The sequence below is a fragment of the Bufo gargarizans genome, chromosome 1, assembly GCF_014858855.1.
Source record: "Bufo gargarizans isolate SCDJY-AF-19 chromosome 1, ASM1485885v1, whole genome shotgun sequence".
NCBI lineage: Eukaryota > Metazoa > Chordata > Amphibia > Anura > Bufonidae > Bufo > Bufo gargarizans.
Genome location: NC_058080.1, coordinates 59,855,115 through 59,867,306, shown reverse-complemented (window position 1 = coordinate 59,867,306; position 12,192 = coordinate 59,855,115). Strand labels below are relative to the sequence as shown.

The 12,192-nt window shown below is 43.5% G+C and overlaps 1 protein-coding gene across 8 annotated transcripts in view; it reads right to left on the bottom strand.

Moving 5' to 3' along the window:
* Positions 1–12,192, bottom strand: part of ADD1 (adducin 1) — a 116,768-nt gene that overhangs the window by 33,189 nt on the left and 71,387 nt on the right. For all 8 annotated transcript variants that reach the window (XM_044295631.1, XM_044295656.1, XM_044295600.1 and 5 more), the window contains exons 5-6: positions 1,555–1,635; positions 1,123–1,272 (exon numbers count right to left, since the gene is read on the bottom strand). In XM_044295631.1, the coding sequence (XP_044151566.1) occupies positions 1,123–1,272; positions 1,555–1,635 (231 nt within the window). The remainder of the gene's footprint in view (positions 1–1,122; positions 1,273–1,554; positions 1,636–12,192) is intronic.

Genomic DNA, 12,192 nt, shown 5'->3' with positions numbered 1-12,192 from the left:
GTGATGGCATATGCCTAGGATGGCATCAGTTTATGATTGATGGATGTCTGACCTCTGAAACCCCACCCAATCCTAAGAATGCCAGAGCTGTAGCTCAAAATTAGCACTGCGCTCCTTTTAGGTTTGTCCTGCACAGTACCCCTCAGCTGTGCAGGGAACTGCACCAACGTTCTTAGCATAGAGGGGGCTGGGGCGTCGCAGGAAAAAGGTATGCAGTGATAAGATCAGTACTGTGGACACCTCATTCTCAGGATCAATGGGAGAGCCTGAAGTCAGACCATTACCAATCCTGAAGTGATGGCAAAATGATCACTTTATAAGCTCGGAATAAGCAATCAATGGGAACGGATAAAGTTGTTTTCCTGCAAATTCAGATCCAATAAGACAGCATTGGAGACAAGATGACTTAAGCTTTAAAGGTATGGTGAGTGGTTGGGGGACAATAGACAGATGACAGGTCCCCTTTAAAGGGGTATTCCCATTGCGTCTTTTCAAAGTTACCTGCTGCCAGTGCGCCATTCACTTCCTGGATTCTGGCTGGGGGCAGGCTTACTCTTGATTGATATCTTCTCCCGGCTGGGTTGCTCGCTGGAGTGAATGCGCACGCGCTATTGTGACTTATCCCTGGCCAGTATAGTACAGAGCTGGCGTGGTCGCTGCTCTGTACTATTCTGGCCAGGAAGAAGCCACCATGGCGCATGCGCAGCGGCGTGAGCGTTCAGGACAGCGAGCGGCCCGGCCGGGAGAAAAGAAGGAGTGCTTCTGCTGCAAGTGCGGCCACAGGAAATCTGGGGAAGAGCGGTGGGCGTAACCAGGGGAGACCGAATGACAACAATGAGGTAAGTGGGGATGAATTATCTTCTAAAGGGTGGGAATTGGTTAATCAAATAGATTTACAAAAATGATCACTGTCAAATAAAATGATTAACAGATTTAACAGTGATTATTATGATCAGATTTAACAGAAGTTTTTATGATTTTAACTAAATCACATGGAATGGAAGCCTGGTGGCCAACCAGCAGACTAGAGCTCACTCAGGTGCATATTTCACTAGTATAAAACACAGCTACAATGGAGGCAGGTTAGAGACACTGTAAAGGAAGCATGCCCTTTATACTCACTGCAGCCCCAGCAGGGGTATGGATATGAACAATGCACTTCACATCAGGTCGGGCTGCATAAATAGCGGAATGCAATACGAAGCCGGCTTTATTCACTCCTAGGTTTGTACTGCCACGGTCCACCATGTCACCTTGAAGATTGATTTTCACCTAAAACATTCAACAAAATTCTAATCTTTACAATGTGAAATAGATTTGTATTTTTTTTTCAACTTAAAAAAGAGGCAGTATAATGCATAACTGTATCCTAAAATAAAATACATTGCGACATTTGTACCATTTCCCCATGCAACAATCAACACAAAGTGAATTACAATGAAGGAATCATTTTCTTTTTCACGCAGGAGCCCTGGTGTTTTAGTCATCGCAATATATACCATCTAGGTTTGGAGGGCTTCTAGCAAGTTAATAGAGTTCTAAAACAACACTTACCAAACTAGAGGCAGTAACTTCGCTGTAGAGGAGTCCGAAGGGAACAATGAGGAAGTGTTCTTGCTCTGAACTCACTCTGACCTGCATTAGACATAGGGCATTAGGTCACATGCATTTAACTTCAGCGGCAATCCAATGGCATTTTATCATGTGTTCAAAATAGTTTTCCTTTAAAAATAGTCTCTGTACTTTCAACAAACTTTGCATAAATAAATAGTACAAGTAAATAAAAGAAAATTTGTAATATATCTTATTAGAGAAAAATGTCTCATCCTCCCGCTCGTAAACTAAGGAAATATTCGCTGCCTAAGTTCTTTTAGAGAGAGACTAGACAGACTGTCAGCTCACTGAGGGATCAGGATTACAGCTGCCAACAGAAGTCTGTGGAGAGGACAGGAGGAAGAATGGCTGCTAAAAGGAGAAAAGATTTATTACAAAGTTTGTCATTTTCCCATGAACTATTGTGTTATGCAACGTATTTGGAAAGTAGAGTAAACCACTTTTTTCATAAAGTAAAATTCCAGTCAAATCACCACAACTCATTGTACAACAATGGTGAATATCAGTTGGTGTGCAGGAGCAGAGGCCCTCATGATTTCCAGAACTGAGAAGAACAGCACCTTAAATTTTAAGCTGTGCAAAGTTGTCCATAAACATTAGACCACTATATCAACCTGCAGTTCACTTATGCCACAGGGTAAGGGGGTACTGGGACTGCCCTAGCATCCAGTAAGGTTTCATTGCTGGCCTGCTAGGGCCTCTCCAGCATTCAACTGAATCACCATCCTTAGGACGGCAATACAGTTGAATACCGCGGCGGTGCAAGGGAGCCGCTTTCTCTCTGCTCTGCTATTCACTCTTAAAGCCCACTGTGTCTGAAGCCTATCATAGGACTGCATTGGCGGTGTGATGACATCATCATGAATGGCTGAGCGGAGCTGCATGCAGCTTAGGGCACAAGAGGCTTCTGTCCTGCACCGTGGAACCGGAGTGAGGAGAGTACTTGAGTTTGTTATATTCCTTTGCCACCCTGGGGCAGCATACTATTGGGCCATTAAAAGGGGGTCATTATTATTTTTACTGGAGGGCACTATGGAGACATAAGTACTCCCTTATAGTGCCTCCAGTAGTGATTACTACTAGGGCACACTATGGGGACATTATAACTACTGGGGGCATTATTGTGGGCTTTATTACTACTAGAAAACTATAGGCAACATAATGACTACTATGGGCATCACTACTTCTGGGGCACAATGGGGGACATTACTACTATTGGGAGCACTGTTAACACCGGTCACTCTGGAAGAGAATTAATATTGTTGGGACATTTGGGGGGTACTGGCACAGAATCAGCTTAGCACAATTATTTTGGGGGACACAGTTTGTGGCACTATTTGCCGGGTGCAATTATTTGCGGCACTGTCTGGCAATAATTAACTAATTGGGCACTATCTGACTTACTAGTATTTTGACTATCTGTTTCTGCAGTATAGTATAGGAGGGCAGAGAAGGCAAAGGGGTTGGCATGATGGGGTGATGGCCAAGTAGGAAACTAAGATAAGTGCGTGTCAAAATGCAGAGATCAGACATGGCTGAAAGAAATCATCATGGTGGTCTGGTTCAGAATGGAGGTGAAAAAAAAAAAAAAAAAAAAAGAGAACATCTATTTTTAGAGTAGACGTCATTGGATGCAAGAGGAATGTTTGGCAGTGCGGAACGTAATTTGAAAAGTAATAATCATCCATTATGGGTCCTAATGTGATGTCTGTCATTTTGATCGTAAGATTAGAGCTTATGACAGTGGCATGAAAATAGCCTCTTTTTTTAAAAAAAATTAGCACCTGTTTTCTACAGAATCCTTGTAACTAGGGGGTACGTTGCATGAAAAGGTGAAAAGATAAACACTGCATTAGACGCACATCAGCCAAAGCCGTTGATTTTAACAGGACTGCCCATCCATGCAACGTGAATGGGGGGCATCCCAACTCACTTTTAGGATTTCAACAAACCCAAGTCTTCTGTCCATAGGGAGATATGCCGCTGCATGAAGAGTCTGGCATCAGCTTTGTCCCCGCTCCCCACTGAAAACACATGGATGCTCAGCTGAACAGAGAGTGTGCATGTGTATAGGAGGAGAAGGGGCTCAGATCAGAAAGTTCTTAGATGAACAAGTGTTGGTACCAACATGTATGATGTGCATGGCCACTTTAGGCATTTGAAGTAAAAGCTGATAAGCGGTCTTTCGATGTTGGCAGTGCATAGTTCATGAAGGACGTCACGTGTGGTGAGCTGGCTTGGTGGGTATATAAGGTGTGTGATAGGCTGTCTGCTCACATATCCCTCATGGGTAAAAGGGGCGATTTATCAGAGTTGGAAGAAGGGATGATTATTGGCTTTTTGGTGAGGGTGGCAGTAGTTCTGAAACGGAGTAGTGTAACTGTTCTCGTGCTGCTGTGGTGAAAGTGTATGGAGAGTGGACAAACGGTACCATTGTGAATAAGAGACGTGGAAACTACGGAGAACCACGAGCCATTGAGGTGAGAGGTTAAGGTTGGCTACGAAGGTGCAGCTCACCGCGAAAATGAACCAGGGGCTACAAGACGTGCGTCTGAAAAAGTTCAGTGAATCCTACTGCGTGTGGGGCTCCGAAGCAGAAGAATGGTCACTGCCCCTCTGCTAACCAAGTTGCTTCGGCAGAAAAGGCTTCAATTTTCACGGCAGTATCGGAATTAGACCTCCCATGAGTCACGTTTTCTGCTTTATCGAATGGATGGAAGTCAGTGTGTCAGGCAAGAAACAGCAGAGAACAAACACCCTGCAACCATTGCTGATATTATCGTGTCATTCTCTGGGCCCACTCATCCATGTGGGTGGCACTCTCAACCGATTTGGATATGAATCAATTCTTGTAGATCAAGTACACCCATACATGCAGATTGTCTTCCCTGGGGTGGATGTGATCTTCCAGCAAGACCATGCGTCATCTCACATGTCTAGAAATGTCCGATATTGGTTTGTGGAGCATGTCCGAGACTTCCAAGCACTACCCTGGCCCCCCAATTCCCCAGACTTGAACCCAATGGAGCATCTGTGGGATGCACTACAGTCAGCATGGCTCCAGATACCTGTGACAACCTACCAGGACCTGAGTCCCCCCAGCCTGTGTAGCTGCTGTCCGTGCTGCACACGGATGGTTCCTCTGGATATTAGCTGGTGGTCAGAATAAATGGGACTCAACTGTGTATGAATGTCTGCTCTCAATTAGTTATATTAGGAATGTAATAAACACGAAACCCTGGCTTCTACTCAAGATCAATAGATTATATTAAAGGGGTTCTGCACTTTCATTTAACTGATCTATCCTCTGGATGGATCATCAGCTTCTGATCGGCGGGGGTCCGACACCCGGGACCCCCGCCGATCAGCTGTTTGAGAAGGCAGCGGCACTCCAGCAGTGCCACGGCCTTCTTACTGTTTACCGCCGGCCCAGTGACGCCACGACTAGCATCAACTAGCGTGGGCGGGGCTAAGCTCCATTCAAGTGAACAGAGCTTAGCCCCGCCCACGCTAGTTAATACTAGTTGTGATGTCACTGGGCCAGCGGTAAACAGTGAGAAGGCTGTGGCGCTGCTAGAACGCCGCTGCCTTCTCAAAACAGCTGATCGGCGGGGGTCCCGGGTGTCGGACCCCCGCCGATCAGAAGCAGATTATCTATCCAGAGGATAGATCATCAGTTAAATGAGAGTGCAGAACCCCTTTCATCATAGGAAAGACAATGAAGCTAATGTAAAAGGAAGTGCCATGAGTTAGGCTCGATGAACATCTGCAGCAGAGGTTCCGGCAGGAGCCGCCATCGCAGAATGCAAACACAAATAAATGAAAATCAAGTGGTAAATCTCAAGAAAAATTAATCTATCGAATTACAAGTACTCTCTCGGGGACTATGTTTTGTCTCAACAACTAACTTTGATCCTTTTTCATGGGTGAAAGACATCAATCTATTTACACGCAGGTTAAAGTGGTACAAGTTGTATAGGAACAATGAGAAAGAACAATGTGAAAAATTGGGTATCCTGTTAGATTGTTTGGAGGGTACTAGAATTTTAAAGTCACTTTAGAGGGAGGAAGATGTAGCTGTTTGACGGGGCCCCTTTACGAAGAGTAAAAGAACGCCTCCACAACAGCATACCTCTGCTATTGATATATTCTAACAATAGACAATTTAGAGAAGCTGCACCAGCAACCTACTGGAGCCCAGCCCTTCAGTTACCAACTGAAAACAGAGTAAATTAGTATAAAAAAGCAATCAGGCTGGCTCACAGTATTTTTGCATTTATTAAAATGTATTTACTCACTAAAATATTAAAATGTTATACATATCCTAATTGCATGTCAACATATCAGCTTAGATATATAGGTACTTGTAATGCGGAGCTCACGCATAGACCTAAATGACAGGAGTACTCCAAATGTGACCTCTTAGTTTGCTATATGGTGTCTGTCTGCAACGTGTTATATTTAGATCTCTCAAATGCTCGAATAGTTGTTTATTATTTTGCCAGTGATCTGAACATAGGTTGTTCAAAAAATGTTCAGTTTGCGGTCGCTGGTAAGTGGTCTTAGCATCCGAACATTGCTTAATGCTACGGTTAGAACCCCTTCAACTGGTGTTAATTTCCTACCTCCTGCCACGAGGTAGTCACTCGGCTTGTTCTTCGCGGCGTCTCACGTGACCAAACCAGAGAATGGTTTGCTGGTCAATGATGTCATCCACCTGCGCCGGTCGAAGTGGCGGAAATCGATCAAACAGTAGCGCACCAATTGGCATAGGTCAGTCCACTGTGATGGTATTATACCACTGCCACCGCTTGGGGCTAGTGCTGGCACCATGCTCACCCTTTTTAGAATGGCTCCAGATGAGATGATCCAAAAAATTCCTTTAAGCAGAAACAGAAATAACCCACCACTAGCTGGGTCAAGTTCACACTAGACGCGTTTCGGAACCGTAGTTCCTTCTCAGTAGGCAAATGTGAAACGCGTTTCACATTTGCCTACTGAGGAAGTAACTACGGTTCCGAAACCAGTCTAGTGTGAACTAGTGTGAACTTGACCCAGCTAGTGGTGGGTTATTTCTGTTTCTGCTTAAAGGACTTTTTTTGATCATCTCATCTGGAGCCATTCTAAAAAGGGTGAGCATGGTACCAGCACTAGCCCCAAGCGGTGGCAGTGGTATAATACCATCACAGTGGACTGACCTATGACAATTGGTGCGCTACTGTTTGACGCTTCTGTTGAATAGAATTGAACCTTGCACCGGAGCGGCTCTGCTCCATCGATTTCCGCCACTTCGACCGGGGCAGGTGGATGACATCATTGACCAGCAAACCATTCTCTGGTTTGGTCACGTGAGACGCCGCGAAGAACAAGCCGAGTGACTACCTCGTGGCAGGAGGTAGGAAACTAACACCAGTTGAAGGGGGTCTAACCGTAGCATTAGGCAATGTTCGGATGCTAAGACCACTTACCAGCGACCGCAAACTGAACATTTTTTGAACAACCTATGTTCAGATCACTGGCAAAATAATATACAACTATTCGAACATTTGAGAGATCTAAATATAACACGTTGCAGACAGACACCATATAGCAAACTAAGAGGTCACATTTGGAGTACTCCTGTCATTTAGGTCTATGCATGAGCTCCGCATTACAAGTACCTATATATCTAAGCTGATATGTTGACATGCAATTAGGATATGTATAACATTTTAATATTTTAGTGAGTAAATAAATTTTAATAAATGCAAAAATACTGTGAGCCAGCCTGATTGTAAGTTGGTGACGCAACAGATCGAAAGAGACAGGATAGTGATTGCTGAAGAGGAGGATCACTGGACCAACCACATCCTCTTTTGGGGAAGATATATCGATGACATCCTGGTATTGTGGGACGGTCCAGTGGACCCTTAACAGTAATCCTATAGGTCTACGTTTTACATGGGAAGTAAATAAGGATATGATATGTTTCCAGGATCTAAGGATTTGAAGAAAAAAAAAAAAAAAAAAAAGGCACGTTACATACTGAAACGTATCGAAAAATCACAGCTATGAATAGCTTGCTCCACTGGGAAAGTCATCACCCCAACCCAACCCCTTTAAAAGGGGGATACCAAATACATTCGCATTGGAAGGAATTGTTCTGATATTCCAACTTTCCTTCAACAATCTAGGGACCTTAAAAACAGATTCCTTGAAAGGGGGTACCCCGAGAATACATTAAGAGAAGCTTTCAAACACTCTTTGAGGAAGGATAGGAAGGAGCTTCTCAACTCCCAAAAAGACGAGCCCCAAGAATCCAATAAGGAAAATAGGAACATTTGACAACGCACAGGACAGAATCCTTGGGATCCTACGGAGACACTGGAATATTCTCCGCACAGATTAGGATTTGATAAACATTCTGACTTCATATCCATCAGTTACGTTTGAGAGGGAAATCTCTTCGGGACCGCTTAGTACATAGTATGTATACAAAAAGCACAACCTGATGGAACATGGCTTGATCGCAAACCTTTAGGGACATCTAAATGTGGAGGCTGTATAGCCAGCCCTTCTATAAAGGTCTCAAAAATGTGGAATTATGCTAATTGAAAAACATCTGGGGAGATATATATATATATATATATATATATATATATCATATTACGTGTAGCTGGCCACTAAACTATGTGGGAAAAACAAAACGTGAACTAAGGAGAAGAATTGGAGACCATTTAGGCAATATCAAACATAAGAGAGATCAGGTCCATGATGGTAATCCACGCGACCTTAAATTTCAGGTAATTGAAATGAGTGATTGTACTCGGCTCCTCTGTGGAGCGCATAAAGTGTTCCAAAAGCGATATAGATTGGGGGAACGCATCCTGCATTCCACGGTTTGCCTTCAGGAATCGGTCTCCCTCCTTCCCTGCTCTGTGGAGCACATCATGCGTCCCACAGGCAATTTCCGGCAAAGCAGCGATGTCATATCCGGTTTCGGCCGCTCTGTGGAACGCATTTGCTTTCCACGGTGGCGTGCATTATTGATTGGAGACATTAGATATGGTTTAGAATATAGAGGAAGGTCTTGCCTTATCAAGGCAGCACTTTTAAATGGGGAGCCTGTATGTCCATTGAAATAATAATAGGGTAGGGATGAGCGAACTCGAACTGTATAGTTCGGGTTCGTACCGAATTTTGGGGTGTCCGTGACACGGACCCGAACCCGGACATTTTCGTAAAAGTCCGGGTTCGGGTTCGGTGTTCGTCGCTTTCTTCGCGCTTTTGTGACGCTTTCTTGGCGCTTTTTGAAAGGCTGCAAAGCAGCCAATCAACAAGCGTCATACTACTTGCCCCAAGAGGCCATCACAGCCATGCCTACTATTGGCATGGCTGTGATTGGCCAGAGCACCATGTGACCCAGCCTCTATTTAAGCTGGAGTCACATAGCGCCGCCCGTCACTCTGCTCTGATTAGCGTAGGGAGAGGTTGCGGCTGCGACAGTAGGGCGAGATTAGGCAGATTAACTCCTCCAAAGGACTTGATTAACTGATCGATCTGCAGCTGTGGATCATTGAGCTGCTGATCCTCAATTGCTCACTGTTTTTAGGCTGCACAGACCGTTTGTCAGTCACATTTTTCTGGGGTGATCGGCGGCCATTTTGTGTCTTGTGGTGCGCCAGCACAAGCTGCGACCAAGTGCATTTAACCCTCAATGGTGTGGTTGTTTTTTGGCTAAAGCCTACATCAGGGTGAAGCTGTCACACCAAGTGCATTTAACCAGCAATAGTCTGTTCATTTTTTGGCCATATACAAAATCAGGGGCAAGCTGCGCCTGTCACCAAGTGCATTTAACCCTCAATGGTGTGGTTGTTTTTTGGCTAAAGCCTACATCAGGGTGAAGCTGTCACACCAAGTGCATTTAACCAGCAATAGTCTGTTCATTTTTTGGCCATATACTAAATCAGGGGCAAGCTGCGCCTGTCACCAAGTGCATTTAACCCTCAATGGTGTGGTTGTTTTTTGGCTAAAGCCTACATCAGGGTGAAGCTGTCACACCAAGTGCATTTAACCAGCAATAGTCTGTTTATTTTTTGGCCATATCCCAGTCTAATTCTGTCACTAAATCCATACCGGTCACCCAGCGCCTAAATACTAGGCCTCAAATTTATATCCAGCTAAATCTGTCCCTAGTGCTGTAGCTGGGCGAGTTATTTAGTGTCCGTTCAAGCACATTTCTTGTTCTGGGTTGAAATACAATTCCCAATTTAGCAATTTCATAATTTAGTGGTTTCTGCTATATCAGAGCTATTTGAAATCTATCCCTAAAAGGGTATATAATATTCAAGGTGCACATTGGGTCATTCAGAATAACTTCACACACACCCGCTACTGTGTATTTCCAAGTCTAATTCTGTCACTAAACCCATACCTGTCACGCAGCGCCTAAATACTAGGCCTCAAATTTATATCCAGCTAAATCTGTCCCTAGTGCTGTAGCTGGGCGAGTTATTTAGTGTCCGTTCAAGCACATTTCTTGTTCTGGGTTGAAATACAATTCCCAATTTAGCAATTTCATAATTTAGTGGTTTCTGCTATATCAGAGCTATTTGAAATCTATCCCTAAAAGGGTATATAATATTCAAGGTGCACATTGGGTCATTCAGAATAACTTCACACACACCCGCTACTGTGTATTTCCAAGTCTAATTCTGGCACTAAACCCATACCTGTCACCCAGCGCCTAAATACTAGGCCTCAAATTTATATCCCGCTAAATCTGTCCTTAGTGCTGTAGCTGGGCGAGTTATTTAGTGTCCGTTCAAGCACATTTCTTGTTCTGGGTTGAAATACAATTCCCAATTTAGAAATTTCATAATTTAGTGGTTTCTGCTATATCACAGCTATTTGAAATCTATCCCTAAAAGGGTATATAATATTCAAGGTGCACATTGGGTCATTCAGAATAACTTCACACACACCCGCTACTGTGTATTTCCAAGTCTAATTCTGGCACTAAACCCATACCTGTCACCCAGCGCCTAAATACTAGGCCTCAAATTTATATCCCGCTAAATCTGTCCTTAGTGCTGTAGCTGGGCGAGTTATTTAGTGTCCGTTCAAGCACATTTCTTGTTCTGGGTTGAAATACAATTCCCAATTTAGCAATTTCATAATTTAGTGGTTTCTGCTATATCAGAGCTATTTGAAATCTATCCCTAAAAGGGTATATAATATTCAAGGTGCACATTGGGTCATTCAGAATAACTTCACACACACCCGCTACTGTGTATTTCCAAGTCTAATTCTGGCACTAAACCCATACCTGTCACCCAGCGCCTAAATACTAGGCCTCAAATTTATATCCCGCTAAATCTGTCCTTAGTGCTGTAGCTGGGCGAGTTATTTAGTGTCCGTTCAAGCACATTTCTTGTTCTGGGTTGAAATACAATTCCCAATTTAGCAATTTCATAATTTAGTGGTTTCTGCTATATCAGAGCTATTTGAAATCTATCCCTAAAAGGGTATATAATATTCAAGGTGCACATTGGGTCATTCAGAATAACTTCACACACACCCGCTACTGTGTATTTCCAAGTCTAATTCTGGCACTAAACCCATACCTGTCACCCAGCGCCTAAATACTAGGCCTCAAATTTATATCCCGCTAAATCTGTCCTTAGTGCTGTAGCTGGGCGAGTTATTTAGTGTCCGTTCAAGCACATTTCTTGTTCTGGGTTGAAATACAATTCCCAATTTAGCAATTTCATAATTTAGTGGTTTCTGCTATATCAGAGCTATTTGAAATCTATCCCTAAAAGGGTATATAATATTCAAGGTGCACATTGGGTCATTCAGAATAACTTCACACACACCCGCTACTGTGTATTTCCAAGTCTAATTCTGGCACTAAACCCATACCTGTCACCCAGCGCCTAAATACTAGGTCTCAAATTTATATCCCGCTAAATCTGTCCTTAGTGCTGTAGCTGGGCGAGTTATTTAGTGTCCGTTCAAGCACATTTCTTGTTCTGGGTTGAAATACAATTCCCAATTTAGCAATTTCATAATTTAGTGGTTTCTGCTATATCAGAGCTATTTGAAATCTATCCCTAAAAGGGTATATAATATTCAAGGTGCACATTGGGTCATTCAGAATAACTTCACACACACCCGCTACTGTGTATTTCCAAGTCTAATTCTGTCACTAAACCCATACCTGTCACCCAGCGCCTAAATACTAGGCCTCAAATTTATATCCTGCTAAATCTGTCCCTAGTGCTGTAGCTGGGCGAGTTATTTAGTGTCCGTTCAAGCACATTTCTTGTTCTGGGTTGAAATACAATTCCCAATTTAGCAATTTCATAATTTAGTGGTTTCTGCTATATCAGAGCTATTTGAAATCTATCCCTAAAAGGGTATATAATATTCAAGGTGCACATAGGGTCATTCAGAATAACTTCACACACCCGCTACTGTGCATTTCCAAATCTAATTCTGTCACTAAACCCATACCTGTCACCCAGCGCCTAAATACTAGGCCTCAAATTTATATCCCGCTAAATCTCTCGTTACCGCTGTCCTGTTGTGGCTGGG